We start from the raw sequence: 19,248 nt of genomic DNA on the forward strand, positions 1-19,248 counted from the left end.
CTCGACATTTTGCAAAAGTTTTCAGCTAAGAAAGCGTAATTTGCAGAAATTTTAGATTTACTCCTAATTTGATGAAGTCTGTAACAGGGTTGGCAAGGTTTTGGACACTACGGTAAAAACCCTGGTTTTTACCATCCTATCCAAAACCCTTGAGTCCAAAACTGTCCGAAAGTGTCCAAAACTATATTTTTAGAAAAATTGTATTCTGTGAGAAAACATCAAAAACAGAATAAAATGTATCAAAGTAATGTTTTATATTGAACATTTATTCAATGGAGAACATTCAACTTTTTTATGCAGCTGATTTTTATCTAGTCACATAGAAGTTGAATTCTTGATTAAAATTTCAATTTGTATGCATTAGTTTAGTATTATTTTTTTTTTTTTTTTTGATAATAGTAACCAAATTTCCCTATGTTTATGCATGTGTGCAAATGAAAGCAGGGTTGGCAAGGTTTTTACCATTCTGTTCACAACCCTTGAGTCAGAAAATGTCCAAAGAAACTATATTTTGTAGAAAACAATCAAAAACTGAGCAAAATGTATAGATTTTTTTATTTTTTTTGACTATTTAGTATTTATTCAATGTGAACATTCAAGTATAAATATATATGTAACTTATTTATGCAGCGGATTTTAATCTAATTACGTAGAAATTAAAATCTTCATTAAAAATTTCATTTTGTATGCAGAAGTGTTCAAAATATAGTGCAATAATTGACTTAAATGCAATAAATTACAATTGTTTGTAGTTACAGAATGTACTATATTAAAAATATATACTAAAAAAAGAATAACACAAGTTTTATAATATAAGTGTTTAATCATTGATTTCTTGTTCTGTAATCTATGATTTATAAAACAATTTTCGTTAAAACATCATATAGAATGTATTTTCAAAAAACCATTTAAAAAATAAAGCTTTTTTTTTTGGCACCTAAATATTGCACATTTAATAACATTCCTTTAAGTTATGAATGGAACTGATATTAGTTGTCTTGGTAGTGTTTTGAATTTCCTCTCATAACTCTACCAACTGTTACATATAAGGAAGTTTTTAGTAATAGTTATTGCCAATTTTTTAAATAAAATATTTTTTAATGACAAATAGTGGAGAAAAATATTATCAAATACTAGAGACGTACCGAGTACTCGGTAACTACTCGGTACTCGGCATACTCGGCCAATTTGCCGAGTACTCGGTACTCGGCCAAATTTTGATCAGATACTCGGCCAATACCGAGTAGTTGCAAAAAATTGAATATTGTCCAAGACAGATATTAAAATTTATAAAAAAGCGCAAGCATATTTAATATTCTGCAATCATTTACAAGTCAATTTTAAATTTTGAGAATAATGAAGTTTTTAATGCTTTAATGGAATAAATCTTTATTTTAATGTCCCCCAAAGTTAATAAAACTTATTTATTAAAAATTGTGCAAAAACGGTAAGTGTAGAAAATATAGAATTTTTACATAAACAATAGATTTTTGCTACAAACAAAAATTAGTTATAAGAAATATAAAAAATCTTTTGCTTAAAAAAAGGGAAATAAAACAACGTTAAAAGCATAGTGCAGGAACACTGCAGACACATGTTTTGGCGTTACAGGAAATTCCTTTTTCAATGCACAAAATGCGAGCTTGTAGATTTAAAGCCATCCAACAAAAGTCAGATTTTTTTGCCGAATGTCTTTACATTCTTTAGCTCACATTTTATGCACTTATAAAGACGTTCCTTTGTAGCGCAGAAACACGTGTTTGCAGTGTTCCTGCACATTTGCTTTATTTGCTTTTAAAAATTATTTATGTTTGGCGGACTAGAACTAAAATAGATTGGTATAGTTTGTCTTAATTCCAACTTAATCAATCATACCTTTTATTTATTTATTTTTAATTTTAAAAATAATTTTTTTGTAAAATTTTTGATCTAAACAAAATTTTTTAAATAATGTGAAATTAAATTTCAGCAGGAATTTAGTTTTAAAAACTTTTATATGGACAAAGAGGTCTATACAACTATTCCAATATGCTCAAAATTGATCACATGTTTGTCAGTGGTTCTTCTTAAAACATAATTGGTACTTGTTAACTCGGCCGAGTAGTGAAATGCCGAGTACTCGGTAACTCGGTACTCGGCCGAGTAGTGAAAGGCCGAGTACTCGGTACTCGGCTACTCAGCCTAAGTGCTACTCGGTACGTCTCTATCAAATACCCATTAGTTAAGCCTCAATAATGTCTGTATTTATGCATTACAAACATTGCAGTAAATACGAATTTATTAGATTACACCCCTTTAGCTTTAGCATTGTTTTGGACAGTTTCGGAGAGTAAAAACCACCTGTCCTGTCCTAAACCATTTTTGGACAGTCCAAAACCCAACCCTGGTCTGTAAAAATTGTGCACTGCAAAATTACATATCTTTAGTTACAAGATACTTGTAGAATATCTGCAGAAATCCATAGAATTTCTGCAGAAAATTGACCTGAGTATTCTTCTCTCATTTGAACAGAATTGTTCTGCAGCAAGTATCTTCTGCAATGTATGTCCCAAATTTAGTTGTATTCTGCTTTGGAGGAGATAATAATTGAACAGGGTTAAACATAGCGTTCATAATACTGGGGTGTTCAGAGAGGTCAGCCTATGTTAAGTCTATGGAGTTTTACCAGGGTCATCAAAATGTGTTCAGAATATCAGGGTGTTCAGATAGAGGGAGTCCCCTGTAGTGGGAAAAAAATCAAATTGAAATCAGTAGAGGCCGGCAAAGTGGGGGACTGAGAGAAAAAAAATGTCTACTGGTTGATGTTATTCCAAATCTCCGGTTGATCTGAAACATAAAATTTAGGTTAATTCTTATTAAACAAGGATGATGAAGAATTATCTGAACGTAGCCGATTTGGAACAAAAATAAAATTAAATAAAATGAAGAAAAAAAAAGGTTTTTCTTCCTTTTTTCAATTTTGGTAATTCCTTAAAAATAACAAAAAAAAAAGGAAATACCAAAACCCTTTTGCGGGGACAATTTTGACAAATTTTGAAAAAGTTACAGAAGATCTGCAAAGGGAATAATAGGAAAAAAATGAATCATTTGAACTGAAGATTGTAAGTGTTGAAACTGGAAGCACAACACTGCTGCAATTTTAAAAGACCTTGATTTTGAACAATTTATGAATGAACTTCTCAAAAGTTCTAGACAATCAGATAATTGATGATCATTTTAAATTTTGGAAAGTTTACAGTATGTAAATGTAAAAGCGTTTTCATTTTAGTTTAAAATTCGAGAGTACGACTTAAATTGATTAATTACTCCCATTTCCAGATTCAGTTACTGTTATCAAATTCATTTTGCCCATAAAAGATTGCATTACATGGAGATTACTGTATTATTGATTTATTTTATTACAATTTTCCTCCTCTAAAACTGTTAAAAAATATATGTATGTTTATGTATTTTATATTTATTAATATTTTCCCCATCTTTAGAAAGATGTTATTCAAATGAAATCCTGCAAGTCTTATCAGGAGCAAATGCTGTTGAGAAAGAATACTTTCCCTTGTTGATTAACAAATATTTGAAAGAATTTAATCTATCCATTCTGGATGGAGTTGATGGAGAAACTGTTACTCGAATGATTGCTGAAATTGGAGAGGTAAGTTATCTTATACTTTTATTTTTTTACTAGTGGTACCCGCAAGGCTTTGCCAGTAGTTGAAAAATAAAGGGTCATATGGTTTGCCTGTATATTTACAAATAATGGATGATGAATTTCTCGCTAATTTGCTATTTTAATTTGCTTGCCCTTATTACCGTTACACGTTATAATTTGGTAATTTACTTGTCCACTTTATGATAATATGCTAGGAAAAATGTTCATAAAATTGGAATGGAAAAAGAACCAATTTAAATTTATGAAAATTAGCTTCGAGATGCACATCCCATGCTACAATCTAATTCTGTGCCAAATTTCGTAAAATCGGCCGAATGGTATAGATGCTATGCGTGTCAGAGAGATCCTGACAGAGAGATATCCAGACAGAGACCCAGACAAAGAGACTTTCAGCTTTATTATTAGGAAAAAATACTCTAGTAGCACTGTAAAATTTGGCAGGAGGGCAATTCCATGGAAAGTGAAGCCAGTTGGTCAAAACATTCATGTTGCAGTTGTGTTGCTATATTAATATCATTGCAAAGCTTAAAATTTGTATTTTAAAAATATTGCTTAGATTTTTTAATAAAATTTTTCTCACAGTTAGAAATACTATATTCAGCAAGGTATAACCAAAAAATCCCTTTTTAAAAAATTTTTGATTTTTACTGGTCCTACCCTTCTATTTGGTTTTGTGTATTTAAAAAATAAATTTTGTGAAGTTTTAACTCGTAATTTGGAATTTTAACAAGTAACTAAAATTAAAAAAAAAAAAGACGACTGGGTCAAAAATGTAGAATTGGGAAAATTTAAAAGCCTTATACTATTCAAAATCAATTACAAGTATTTTATTTGTTAACAAGTAAAAACTGGCAGTAGATAAAAATTTTAAATCATTGCTTTTAATTTCCTTGTGGGCCAACAACAAATTCGGTTACTAATCGCTGAATAAAGGCTTAGCCGTACTTAAAATATGTAAAAAAAATTACTCTTTATTTTAGTACTAAATTTTTTAATATGTTTTCGCTGTAAAAATCGCAAAAAAAATTTTAGAGGTTTTTAATTAATATCTTCATTAACTAGGGTCATCCAACGACGCAACCTAGCTAAGAACACTCACCATTAACTCTCCTTTCGACCCAAAAAAGGTTTTTCAAAATCAGTCGATCCGTTTAGGCCAGGGGTGCAAGCCTTCTTGGACAAAATTTCTGAGACGGAGGTCAGGACAGAAAGAAATTCGATGACTTCCTTTCAGTTTTCACTTAAAAAAGAAAACTTGAGTGTTTGAAAAATTTGCTTTGATTACTGGACCGTTCCATGCCCACGAATTTACATTGACATTCTCTTGATTTTCTGCCATGGGCTTCAGACCGCGGAGTTGCTCGCTATTCTCCCTGAATTTTCGAAGTAATCGACTCTAATTGAAAATTTAGCCTTTTTTCTTGCTAATTTTGATCATCTTTTGTTATTTTTTTTTTCATTTGCGGGTTTTTTTTTTTTTTTTTTTGCGAACTTTACATGCATAAATGAAAATTATATGCGCTCTTAAAATGTCTTAGAGTTGAAACTGAATCGCTGATTGAGAGTGATTGCTGACAAAATGAAATGTTAACACCACAGCAAAGGGCATTCACTTACCAGGAAATTTCCATGCTGAAGTATTGAAATGTTATTTTGACTATTTTTGAGTGAGTTAAAGAGTTAGGGAATCAGGGATCTTTCTTGAAACATTTTCGAAATTGAAGTCTTAAAACTTTAGGTTGACTTTGGCGAAGTGGGGAAGCCTTTACCTTTCTTACCTTTCACGTTCCTATCCTTGATGTTCCAGAATTCTCTCTTTTCCAAGATAATTTTTCTGACGAACAAAGTGTACCGAAAAGTACCAACAGAGAAAATCGAGAATTTAAATATGACACCAAATCTACCTGCTGGAACCATTCGGTTAATCCTTCTTTTCTTACCCCTTCACAGCCTTATCAAAAATATAATGCTTACTCAAAATCAATATCAAATAGATTTCCTTTTTTTAGTGGGCGCTAAATTAAATATTAATTCTATATATTAGAACACTGAATTCTATTGCATAGTTATTCCAGTTCATATATCAGAGAACTTTCCCATCCCCCCTCCAATACAAGGGTGATGGTGTACCAATAAAATACCATGAAGCCCCCCCCTCCTCCCCCAGAGCCGGGCTTGTGGTTGAAGGGGGCCCGAGATTTTAAAAATGAGAAGTGAAAAATATGTAGGGATCGTTATAGGGCAAACAATATGGAGTAGGCTTGTGGAGGTCATTTCTGACTGGCCCCAAAATTTCTGTGCATGCCCCTGCCTTCCCCTGAAAATGTCAATGGGACAATCTGTGTTGTGAACTCCCCTTGTCATCTCCCCATATGTACATTGCATATTAACAGGGTTGCCAACCTTAGAGAAAATATTTGAGGAGCATCTGTGGTGATTTTGAGGAGCATTTTGAAATTTTGCGGAGCAGCTTGGTATTTTGTAGAATATTCAATATAAAAAATAACCCCTCTTATTTAAAAAACAAATTTCAGCTTTGATAATCATTTCAAGCACTATAACAAAAATTATTATTTTTAAATTAATAAAACAGCTTTAAACACTGTCATACTTTGAGTATAATCTTTAATTTACCATATTTAGTTGCCTGTCATAATGAACTAGAAAATAAAACAATAAATTTAATTTTATTACAATCTTTGATAAGCCTGGTTAGAATTAAAATCAAATGAAAAATGCAGAGCAAAATAACTTCTTTGCGAAGCTTCGGAGTTACGCTATTTTTGGGAAGCAGTTGGCAACCCTGTGTTAATAACATAGTATTTAAAAAATAATTACTTTTAAAACAATAACTGTAGGGGACAACTTAAATTATTTTAACTTTTTATTTTGGCATGTTCAGCTGCTGTTCCATTCTTGACTCATTCCTCCCGACTGTCCTATATTAAACTAGTATATCTACAAAGGAACTGTTATTTACAGAACAACTAATGTTAAGCAATTTTTTACAGTTAACCACATTTTACAAAATGAATAAGCAGATGAATATAAAATTGCATGACTATATTACATATTAATAGATAGCTGGGTTTTTTTTTATTAGTGTAAATATTTTTTAATGAATAAATAATGATAAATAATGCTGCTACAATTTTTATGAAGCATATTACAATACTAGAAAACATATGCATTACCATATTTTAATGAATCAAGATTTATTTTGCATGAAAGTTCATTAAAAAGGCAAAATAACATATATCTCCAAACTAGTAGTACAGCTTTGACCAAACATGAAGGCAATAAACAAAATGCAAAATTATCGAAAACATTTAAAAATGATCCAAGTGAATTACCTCCCGAAAAGTACCCAATTCTCTATGTTTACCATACTTTTATGCAGAGTTTGAAAATAACGGATATTTTGATATCTATTCGATATTTTCAAACTAGAGTGTTTAAATAGTAACTGCATCCTCAAATCACTGCTGTTTATTTTCTTATACTATTCTTATAGTATATAGACAAATTAATGTTTCTTTCATTACTTATACATAAATATGCATTTTATGCAGGGTTCGAAAATATCCGATATTTTGATATATAACAAATATTTTGATATATATCCGATATTTTCAATCAGCACAGACTCGGGTCTTCAAAATAGTAAATGCATCCTTACATCATTCTTTATTTTCTTATATTAATTTTTACAGCATTAGCTGTTTTACTCATTTTTCTTCTGTTGACTACTTTTACAGTTTTATTATTATTTAAGAGTAAAAAATATGCTGTAGTTTATGCATAGTCATAAGACATTTTTTTTTTCATGACCAACGTTTAATACTTAATGAGGAACTTTCAATATGAATCAAAATATTTACTAATAATTTTATGATTATAAAATAAAAAAGGAATATTATGTTAGTTTGTTATATTAATGATGCATTACTACATCCTAAAAATATAGTAAATAACTTTTTGGTTATTATTAATAATAAATGAACAATATTACTAGGATTAATATAATTTTTAATTGAAAATACTGCCATTGGAAAAATAAATATCATGGTATTTTCAAAATAAATATTGGATATATATATTGTATCCCTGATTTTATGTAAAATTTTCTGTACTTTAAATAGTATAAAATGTAACTGATATCTACAATAATTTATGAAATGTGATACTTTAATATTTTAAGAATAAAATATAGCATAATTAGAATTGATATTGGATATTATATTGGTTATTGACTATTATGTTCATATACTCTATAAAACTGATAAATTTATACACAAGCCTAGTAAAAAATCACAGAAAAAACACTACAGCATCATATACACAAATATCAAATTTTATGTAAAATTAAGACATGGAAAACTTATTTAAAACCTTATGTTATATTAGTATAGTTTTATGATTTATTGTATTATGTAATGTTTATATGTATTTTAGGATTAATATTTTACTTTAAAATTTTATTAATTTTAATCAAGTTACTTAAGCATTAGCTCTTTTACTCAATTTTCTTTTGTGGGCTACTTTTACAAAATTATAAATTACAGAAATTGAAAAAAAAAAGTACATTAGTCAGGCGTTGTTAATCTAGGTTAATCTTGTTAAAATACTAATGTTTTTATGAATATAAATATAAAATAGAAAAGGAATATTATATTGGATCATATTAATGATATGTTAATATACCATGTAAATAGTGCCTTATTTTTAGTTATATTCAGTAATAACGGAATAATGTTCATATAATTAAACACATAATTTTCCTCGTGAAAATTTTGCAGTGTGGAATATCAATATGAAAAATGAAATTTTCAGAATAAATATCGGATACATATTGTGATATATGTATGTCATGATAAATATCAACTGATATTAGAGCTAGGTGATGTAGGAATTTCTACATTGTGATGCGTTGCCAACCTTATATCGCGATATAGCAACGCATCTTGATGTAAGGTTTTTTAAGTTATTTTTTATCAACTTAACTTGCTTGTTTAAGTTTTACAAAATATATACAAGATAGAAAAAATATATACCATGCCAGATACCAATTAACAGATTTCAGCACCAGAAAGAAATTGATTATATTATACAGCCGTGCTAAAAGTGCAAGTTAGGGAAAAATATGAAAGACATGTTTTGAGAGTACAATGAGCCTGTTTTTTCAGTGCAAAGAGATATAAGTAAATGGTTTCTAAGTCATTTATTCTATTCAAAAGCTCATATGTTCTTGCATTAAAAAAAGGTTCCTTGTAAGCAGTGGCGGGAGAGAAGGGCTGCACCGTGGACACTCAAAGAGGATTTCATTGTTCATGAAAAATATAAATACTTGAATTCTGAAAACTTCCACCAATATATCTTAAAATATATTTAATCTAACAATTTTTTCAAAAATAAAGTACCCAATATTACAGGGAGAGGGGGGAGGTTACACATATCATCTAGGACAAATTTTGCATAAAATAGATTCGCAGTTTACATTAGTCTTCCAAACTTTCGTTATGCCACAAAAATAGAATTGAGTTGTTTCTGAAAATTATATAAATATCATGTTTACATTTAAAAAAAATTTTTTTTTTTTGGGGGGGGGGGGTGACGCTACGAGTTACCGACCCATGTGACATCTGTGCTAGGAACTCCACTTCTTGTAACACCAAAATACATGTTGCATTTTTTGTTGCTATTTTGCTCTTTAAATTTTGCATTTTTTTCTGGTAAGTAACTGTGTGATAAACTTACTAGTTCATCAACATATCTTTCGTCTATAACTAAGAACACATGTGCAATTTTTACTTGTTTTTGGTAGAAATGAAGCTCTAACTCTTTGCACCTTCATTGTTAAACCAGATTGGATTGACACACTGCTAATTAACATTAGTGTGAAAAAAAATAGAGATTAAAACAGCAGCAACACTGGACCACATTCTGTACATCGGAGCAATATCGATGCATTGGTTTAGAGAAAAATTCTAAACCGGTTTAACAATGTAGGATGCACACTGGTTTTTGGCTATGCTTCATCCAGCCCTAACTGATATATATGGGCAAACCCTGATTTTATGTATATAGAAATATGCCTAAGAAGCTTATCATTTAAGAAATATTGCTTCTAACATTTTTACATGAGCACGCTCACCCATTCTTTTGAGTTATTAAACACATCTGGGCTAAAAGCAAAAGGTGTGGTATCCACATCAGATATTTTGATGTAATGATTATTTTTGTCTTTGTTGTCCCATTCACAAAAGGGAATAACAAAACTTGGTATACTCAAGCTGTAAACCCATAAATAGAGTCGCCAGGTTAAGATCAGAACAAATTGACCAACAGTATATGTTGTATTAAATTTTATCTAATAAAAATCGGAAATATTCATGGGTTTCCTTTATGTGGTATCAGTTTGATGTTCAAATCTGAATGCATCCATTAGATAATCAATGCTGTTACAGTATGCTAAATTTTTTTTTTTTTTTTGAATTGAAACCTTTAAATTCTTTGTCTGTTTTGAAAAAAAGTATACTTTAGTTTCCTTCATAACAAGATTCTAGCATTTTAACTTGCCATGCAATAGTTCCACCTGTTTTGTAGACAGATGCAAGTCTCAAACAAGGTCATTTAAATCACTTTGGCTTAGCAAGTATTTTGTTGTTACTGATCCTCTTGGTCCAAACCCGAGCCAGGTCCAAAAGGTCAAAAACACTTCCACTGTCATCCGACATTGCCCCACAGAGGCACCGATACAAAAGATAATATGAGAGGAAGAAGCAATAGCCAAGTAAGGGCAAGTAGAATAGGCCCTTGTGGAGCCTTCAAAGACCAGACCTTAGCCTAGCTAAGACAGTTTGGGCAAGTCTTGAGCAAGTCCTGGATTGTCTGCAAAGACAATCCAGGATACTCTGCAGCGTAACAGTCAAGTTGTTTTTACTTTTCAATAAACATGTAATGAACCTCCGAGACTCTTAAAACTGAAGATAGAGGAGTGATAATGTAACTACCTTGTGCAGCGAGTCTGTCAGCGGCATCTTTACAATGGATACCAATATGAGAGGGAGTCCACTGTAAAAACACACAGAGCCTACCTGGGACAACGTAGCGAATTTGGCAATAATAGCATGCCCTCGTTGATCATAATTATGTGGCCAGTCTCTCAAGTATTGAACGGAACTCCTGCTATCAATCAGAATCCATACCTCACGAATACCAGAGGCTGGAGTGAAGCCCAAGGCTTCATTTATGGCAATGAGTTTTGAGCAAAAAGCAGAGCTAAAGTCAGGAATTCTAAATCGATGATGTAACGTCTGATCCATAGTGGGGGATACGATCAGCGTCTGTACTCAAGTGGGAGTCTTGTGCTTTCTTTTGCTAGGAGCAATGTTGAGGAAACATCAGACTCCAACCCTAGTGGTTCCTCATCAAATTGGAGCTGCCTTGTACCCATAGCCATGAATCATGAAATCATGAGCTTATTAGCAAGTATGGTGTATGGCTTATAGGGTATAGTTCACACAATGAGAGTTTCTTGAAAAGATGAATCATCTTCATTTGAAGCTCCAGATATATTGATCACACGGAAAGCGTTTTTTTTTTTTTTTTTCCAGGGAAATGGGTAAGAAGTTGCGATATAGGAAGATCTTGACTATGAAGTACCAATTGGTCTCATGGCAGATAGCAAGCTGTAGTACTTTACTGTGTGTCTTACGTGCAATTCTTTTCAATGTTTGTAATTCAGAAGTAACAGTTCAAAGAATGATCTTGTGGCTCATGCCACAGTATAGATACAACAAAACTGATGTGAGGAGATACTTTAATTCAAGCTGTCAAAGCCATTACGCAAGAAGCACAGCAAGTATGTGCAACCCACCTTCTAACTTGATCCCCCCACTTTACTACCGAAATATAGTTCATAACATTTCTTAGCTAATGCTGCTAAAATTTATCATTGATCTTTAAATGTTAACTCCCCACAAATATAACAGAAGTGATCCAGCTCATTTACACATTTCCTTGACATCGGGAGCGGATGCGGGATTTCATTTGGGGGGGGGGGAGTCATGCTCGAGAATGTTGTCTTACGTACAACAATTTTCTTGAATTGGGTGTCTTTAGGTGTCGAAAAAAGCAAAATCGGTTCAAAATTTAACTAGTTTTAACTACTATAAATTAAATACTCATATTAGAATTAATTAACCTCAATTAATAATTTAATACATTAAAACTTCACTTAATATAATACTAAAAAATGAACATTGATGAATTCTCACCTATTCTTTTCAATTATAGAAAAATCAGAGTCTAATGAAGACATTGCAGTCTCTGAGTCTGATACAAGAACTCCGGATATGTTTCCATCATTTTTGGGTCCTTCAGTTTTTTTCAACTTTTCAAAAAAGATAATGTTACCTGCAGAATTGTTACCTGCACGCTTCACTGTTTTTGTTACAGGTAGTCCTTTTTCTAACAAACCCAGCTTTTTTTCAGCACAGTTTCCGTCTAAAACAATGGGACGGGAAACCTCGTATAACTACGTTTTGGGCTAACACAAAACTAATATTTAAAATTTTTTGCCTGACAATAAGTCCAAAACACTGATTTTAACTAACTTTTAACACCTCATTTAAAAATAAACTCGGTACGAACAAAAAAGAAACTATCTAAAAATCACAACGGAAAGGAAGGCAGCACCGTGAACAAGAGACTGTCTCAACCAAAGCTTTTTCACTGTCTACATTTAAATAGAAAAGTGACACGTAATACCCCAAAAAAAGGGAATTAAAAAAATGATTATTACTCTTGTGATTTCGCTCAGGTTTTCTTCTTTTTCAAGCAGTCATTTTCATTACTCAAATGCAATGAACCTTATGACAGATTACAAAGTATTGTTGCAGATTGGGGGGGAGTAACGATTCCCATTATTCCTCCCCCCTCTTTGTATCCACCCCTTCATATAATGCCCTTAAAATTTGAATTCAAAAAGATATTTACTTTTTCTTATGGTTTCGACATTTCTTTTATTTTTCCAAGCAAATATTGAAATATTACCCTGAGTTTTCGGGGGATCATGATACCCCCCCCCCTGTATCTGCCACTGCTTGACATATTTGCGAGATTTATTAGTACCAATGTACAAAAGTTCAGTCAAACTCGCTTATAGCGATCGCCAAGGACCACGTTATTTGCTCCTAACAACAGAGTGCTCATAAAAACACAAATTTGTGCCAAAAATCATTAAACACGCATATATATTTGCTTTTTTTTATGTTTCATTTATTATTTTTGAACAGAAGCAAAGAAATGGTTTTTTGCTTCCCTGTCTTATCACCTCTTGTGTTACTTTATTCGAGAAATACTCGTGGCTCGAGAAACATTGTCCCTTGCATCTCCAGCTTGAAAAAATGTGAAACTCTTTTGTGTATCAAAACAAACTGAGTACGTTAAGTGTTTTCCCTCTTTAATTTGTGTATATTAGCCATTATTGTAGTCGCTTTCGTAACCTTTTACATTTCATTAGCTTGAAATTGAGCTACAATAGAATATTAAAGGAATTTTTCCAAGAAAGTATAAATTGAGCCAGAAGTGAATAGAAATTTTAAAATTCCAAATATTGCTCGCTTTATTCGGGGTTTGCTCGTTAAAAGCCAAGTTATGTGCCCATAGACTTAACATTGTGCTGATCAAACCATTCTGATTTTCTCTCTAAATAAGAGTTCTCGTTATAAGCGAGTTTGTCTGTACAAATGTAAAAAATTAATTTTCCTAATAAAGTATGATTGAACTAACTGCTCCTCACTTTAAATTGATTTCGCAAAAAGCGCAGTTGCGTTCAAATACAAACATATTGAAGATGATTGAATTCATTAAACATCTATCACAAAAATTGGCTCCAATAAGACTGAATGCAGTCTGTTGCTTCTGCAGTAAAAGCTAAACAGACAATCTGATGCAGCATTTCCTGTGTTCATAACAGAAATTTTATTGTGAACTCTGTTTTAAATATTACATGATATTGAGAAACATTGGATGGATAAAGAACATAAAAGCTATTATTGCGCAGAAACTTAGTGATGGAAAAAATCTAATTGAATATTTGAAATCAGATCAAAAATTACATTAAGTGGAGAAACCAGTTTAGAAGGGTCGAAAAATCCAATTTTTTTTTAATGTGATAAAATGTTATTAAAACTATTCAAAAATATGTTGCCAAAATTTCAGGGAAAATTTCCGATTAATTCTGATGCTATGAGCGCCTAACATGACTGTGAAGATTCAAAACATTCACAGCAGTGTTTTTCAAACATGTTTCTCTCGAAACAACTTTTTTTCAACTGGTGGGCATTCGAGCTCAAAGAGTTATTGACCAATCGTTCTGAAAATTTGTGTGAGTATTCTTTATTCAATTATACTCTATATGAACCTACCTCTGAGATATTATTTATTAATAAAAAATATTTTTTTTAATGCAAGAAATGTTGAAAAATGGTAAAAAATATGACATTGTAATCAAACACCTCAAAAACATGCAATTTTCAACTTTTTTTTTTAATAACAATCAAGTTCTTAGGTAATATGTTATTTACAACTAAGAAAAATTAATAATTACACATAAAAATTGTGGCTTAATGCCCACCAGCAATAAGCTTTGATGGCGACCGTCCATTGACAGCAGCTTCTAACACCAATATTTTTGGAGGAAATGATTTGAAAAAATTACAAGATGTACTTTAAAACATGAATAAAATATCCTCCAAGTATCTGTTCAAAAGATTCACAAAAAATACTAAAGCTTTGACCTCCTAAACTGGTTTCCCCCTTTAAGAGTACCGTAAAAGTTGTGAGAATGGTTTTGAGGGTGAAAATGATCCCTATGATGAACCCTAGTTTTGATGTAATAAGCGATCATAATGTACTCTGGGCTAGCCCAGTTTCAATAGGAACTATTGTGCAACCTTCTCTGGTAATAAGAGAGTTGTTATCACTGTCAAAACGACCCGCCAGACGAATAACCCGGTGATTGTGAATTTATTTGTGGTGAGCAACTGGTGCTACGTGTTTGTAGGTAGCTCGAAAATTTGTTGGTCGACTTTTAGTGCAGAAAGAATCACAATTTCATGTTTTACTTTCATATTTTATATAGCTTGCTTTCATATTTTACCTTTCATATTCCGCTTTCATGTTTCGCTTTCATATTTTATGTATAGAAAGTCACCTCCAATTTTCATTCAAAAATAAAATACATTGATGTTGTTACAGTTACAAATGTGTAAAGTTTACAATTCGGAGGGTGAGTGTGGTTCAGTAATTAGTCGAAATTTTGGAGGGTGAGTTGGGCTATCAGGGGAAAAAGTACCCAGGAAAAATCTCAGTTGTAGATGCAACTAAGTTTGAAGTTTCAACAATGTTGAAGCGAGGCAAGTTTTGGCAGTGACTTGAAATGAGATTTGGTACCCATTTTCAAAAATTATGAAGAAAATAAAGCATTTGATTAATCACTGTTTTTTGATGTACTTAATTCTCCGAAGTTCAATTTCCAGCATAACTTACATTTACAACTCTCCCGTTAAAATATAAGAGAGGTAATGTATGGTACAAACCACCAAAACCTATATGAAAACAATGAAACATGTGCTGCACCATTCTCGCCCGCAGTGAGAGGGTGAGAATAGTATGAAGAATAACTGCTCCGGAGTTGGGTATGGGTAAAGTTTCAAATTATTTCAGGGTCGGAATTGAAAGCCAAGGTCCTAAACCATTATAACAACCTAACTTCTTTTTTTTTCCAATGAATGTTGAGTAATTAGTCACAAACAGGGCCGTCCGAAGAGGTGACGGCGCCCGGGGCGAAAGTTTCCTGCCCCCCCTCCCCCCTATACACACAGAAAAATCAAGTTAGTTATAACACCAGTGCATAATACATGCTTGATTTTTTTTTACTTATTGATAAACTGAACAATCAAAGGGCTATGCATCATACAAATTAAAACACAAGCAATTAATCTGTTTTTAATAGTAAAACAATAATGCCCCAAAATTTTTTCAAAAAATGGAAATGTTAAAAATCTAAATATTTATCTGGTAAAATGTTATTCCACTAGATAAAAAACAAACAATTAAAACTGAATTGGTTATTCATATTGTTCAAACTAAGAACACGAATAAATAATTTGCTGATTATAAATAGAAAATGTATTTATCGAAGTAAATTACATCAAAAATAAATTTCAATCTGGACTCATCCAATGATTCTTTTCAAGAGTTTTTTGTTTTAGCTGGTACCAATTTAATATCAGCTTTCTTATATGTCATAAACAAAGATATTATTCTTTTGCATCAAATATTTGTAAGTTTTAGGGAAAAGCCCACAAATACTCAACAACACCGAAAACCACTCAGAATTGCATTTTTAGAGCTGTAATTTCAAAAAATCACTGCTCTAATATTACATAATATGGCCTTACAAATTGCTTTTAAGACTTGAGTTCAAGAAAATATTCGTGTAAGGGTCCCCATGCCGCCTTTCTTTAATATCACAAGCAATGCGTTTTTCAAACGACACTCAAAAAAAATTTAAGTGGGATATCCCCTGAAAGTAAAACACTACTGAAATTTTTTGAACCATAGTTTTGAACAATTTTAATGGGAAATACTCCAGATCCTCCTATTCATAAAATCTTCAAAGTTTTTCAAAAGTTGCGTTTTTGAAACTTCAATTTCTACAACTTGCAGAAATTGATTTCAATCTATTTAAAAAAAAAAATAATTGATCGGAAACAGTCTCTGAGCTCCCTCTCTTACCCTAACGTCAATAAACACGGCCTATAATTGCATTTTAAGGCTAAAATTGCGTTTTTAAAACTAAAAGTTTCAAAATTTTGACCGGACACCTCTTGGCTTTTTTTCCTATCCGATCAATATATTTTTTTTTTCAATGTGCTCCCTTAAGAAAAATTTGGTTACATCACTGCATGCAGGGGCAGAACTCAAGCAAATTTGGTGAGAACTAGACAAATGAGAAGTGCATTTTGTTTGATTCTAAATAGTTATATTCTCAGAAACGGTATCTGTTTCAATGATACAAAGGAAACAAATGTTTTGGAGACAGAGAGGAATATTTTTGTGCCATAGACAAAATAGAGAATCATTGCAATGATTCGCTATTTTGTGTGTCAATGATACCTGAAATGAGGGGGCGCCGCAAGGTGCCCCTAATTTTATACAATCATTTCGTGTGAATATCGTCGCGTTTCGTCGAAACGAGGGGCACCTTGCGGCACCCCCTCATTTCGTGGCGCCCGGGGCGATTGCCCCGCTCGTCCCTCCTTTGGGACGGCCCTGGTCAAAAATGTACTAAAACTGTACCATAGTCACTCGCTTCTACGGTATTATTTGTGTTTCATGTAGCGAAATTGTTTACCAGTGTTATTAAAAGGAGGATTAATTGTACCCCATAAACGTGGATGAAAGTATGAAGAATATTTTTTAAAAAAAGGTCCTCCCCTCAGGGAAAGTCATATAGAAAGGCTGAAGAGGTGATTATAGATCTCAGTTAAGAGTTGGAGTAATATTATCCAACAGTTCATCGAAAAGGCCATTTGTTCATTCTGCTGCTTAAGGATATTTATCAGAATTCGTCATTTTAATAGAAATCGACCTTTGGCATAGAAAAGAAAGGCTATACAAAAGATGCAAAAATGGATTGATTCAAGGAAAAGGAAAGTCAAAATTTAAAAGTAAGTTACTTTAAGATTACATTTTAAAAAAATCAATGTATTCATATTAATTTCCAATGCTTATAAAACCTCCATTACATTCATCTAATTATATCTACTGAGGTGTTTGTGATCTGAAAACTTTATGTTGCCGTTTCCAAAATGTTGGGCTAACAACACATTCTAAAACTGAAAATTTTTTTAAAAACTTTTGGAATGTTTTTTTCAATGATTTTTGTATGCATATTTGAAGAGTTTTTACAGGGAGAGTGGGGGGGGGGGGGGGGGTCGAGCTTCCTCATACTTTTTGAAAATTTCAGTCTTTAGAAATTTTTACTTGAGTCCACTATCACCCCTGTATTTAATAGGAAGCTAAATGAGATAGTAATCATGATATGTAAAGCCTAACCTACGACCCTCAGGCCATATGTAACCCATTGTAATGCTCATTATTACGCATCGTAAAAATATTTTGAAGCCCTCCAAAGCAAGCAATCACTTGAATTCAGTATTTCTAGTAATTATAGCAAATTAGAAGCTAAATAGCCATTTATTGGTTTTGCAAAAACTGATATTAAAAAAAATTGTATCAGTAAAATAAGCATCATGTAATGATGACAACAATGCTTGTTTTATAATTTTCTTTCCTTTGTTCTGGATTACGAGATTCATTTTAGTATGTGATACGACCCTCGGGTAGAAAAGGGGTACGTCACCACTCAACTACACCATTGGTTGAACCAAGATATTCGTATCAATAAAATAAGCACCAAATGATGATGATAACCAATTCTTAGTTTGTAATTTTATTTCATTTTCTAAGTTATCTGAACAATTTTAAATATATTTTAATTTTATTTTTGTTCCTGTCCGCAAGATTCGTCTTGGTATAAGGTACGGCCATCAGATAGAAAAACGATGTACACCATTGATGTGAAGAATATTTTGTTTTTAAATTTCTTAGATCATATAAAAGTATGCTCTGCATTGAAAATAGTCTATATTTTGCTATAACTGCTTGTAATTGGACAAATCATTTTGTTTGCTTAAACAAATAACATTCAACAGCGCTTTCCTTTCAAAAATGATCACTCAAATCGAAACTCTCCTTTCCTTCTCTTAGCAGTTTCTTTCGTGAGCAATGCAGTGACTTCGTCAAGGGAAAAGCACTGCCTCCGTAAGATGTGGAGATTAAACCAGCCCCTCTCTCTTATCTATCTATACTGCGGAGCTAAGAGTACAAAAGTCGTATCTCCATTTTTATCAAAATTGAGTTACGGTCACCAGGTGACTCTTTGTCACATATTTCACCTAAATACAATAATTTATTTTGATATTTCAATGGGAAATATTTTCTTTCAATTTCTAAAAAACTTACATCTGAATCAAATACATGGAGGCACAAAACTTTAAACAGCAATTTCTCATTTTCAACTGGGCTGCAGATACGACTTTTCTGCTTAGCATGGCAGTATAGCCCTCTCCCAGGGGTGTTTGTGGTCTGAATTCGATATTTATCTGTTAGAAGTTAAGCTATTTAACTATTCATTTTAAAATAAACATTTCATACAATCCTCTTCAACTTCCATTAAATCAAAACATCGAAACAAAATATGCTTATATTAATGAGGCAAGAATTCTAAGAAAAAAATGTCTACTTTTCAGTCCTTGATGAATTTTATTAAAGATTTAAAAGTCAAGAAGCAGGTTTTATCTTCTTCTAACCATGCATTTTATTTTAAGATCCCTCCCCCCCCCCCCCCAAAAAAAAATCTTATTACAGGAAAAAGAATTCAATCATCTATGTTATTTTTGTTCTTTATTTCCACATTTAATATAGGTAATTCCATATTTTTCAAA

At 31.9% G+C, this 19,248-nt stretch overlaps 1 protein-coding gene across 2 annotated transcripts in view; it reads left to right on the forward strand.

The window, feature by feature from the left end:
- The window catches only part of LOC129224082 (uncharacterized), a 56,029-nt gene that overhangs the window by 6,119 nt on the left and 30,662 nt on the right, over positions 1–19,248 (forward strand). For both annotated transcript variants that reach the window (XM_054858486.1, XM_054858494.1), the window contains exon 2: positions 3,483–3,649. In XM_054858486.1, the coding sequence (XP_054714461.1) occupies positions 3,483–3,649 (167 nt within the window). The remainder of the gene's footprint in view (positions 1–3,482; positions 3,650–19,248) is intronic.

Source organism: Uloborus diversus, chromosome 1, assembly GCF_026930045.1.
Source record: "Uloborus diversus isolate 005 chromosome 1, Udiv.v.3.1, whole genome shotgun sequence".
In the NCBI taxonomy this organism is placed as follows: domain Eukaryota; kingdom Metazoa; phylum Arthropoda; class Arachnida; order Araneae; family Uloboridae; genus Uloborus; species Uloborus diversus.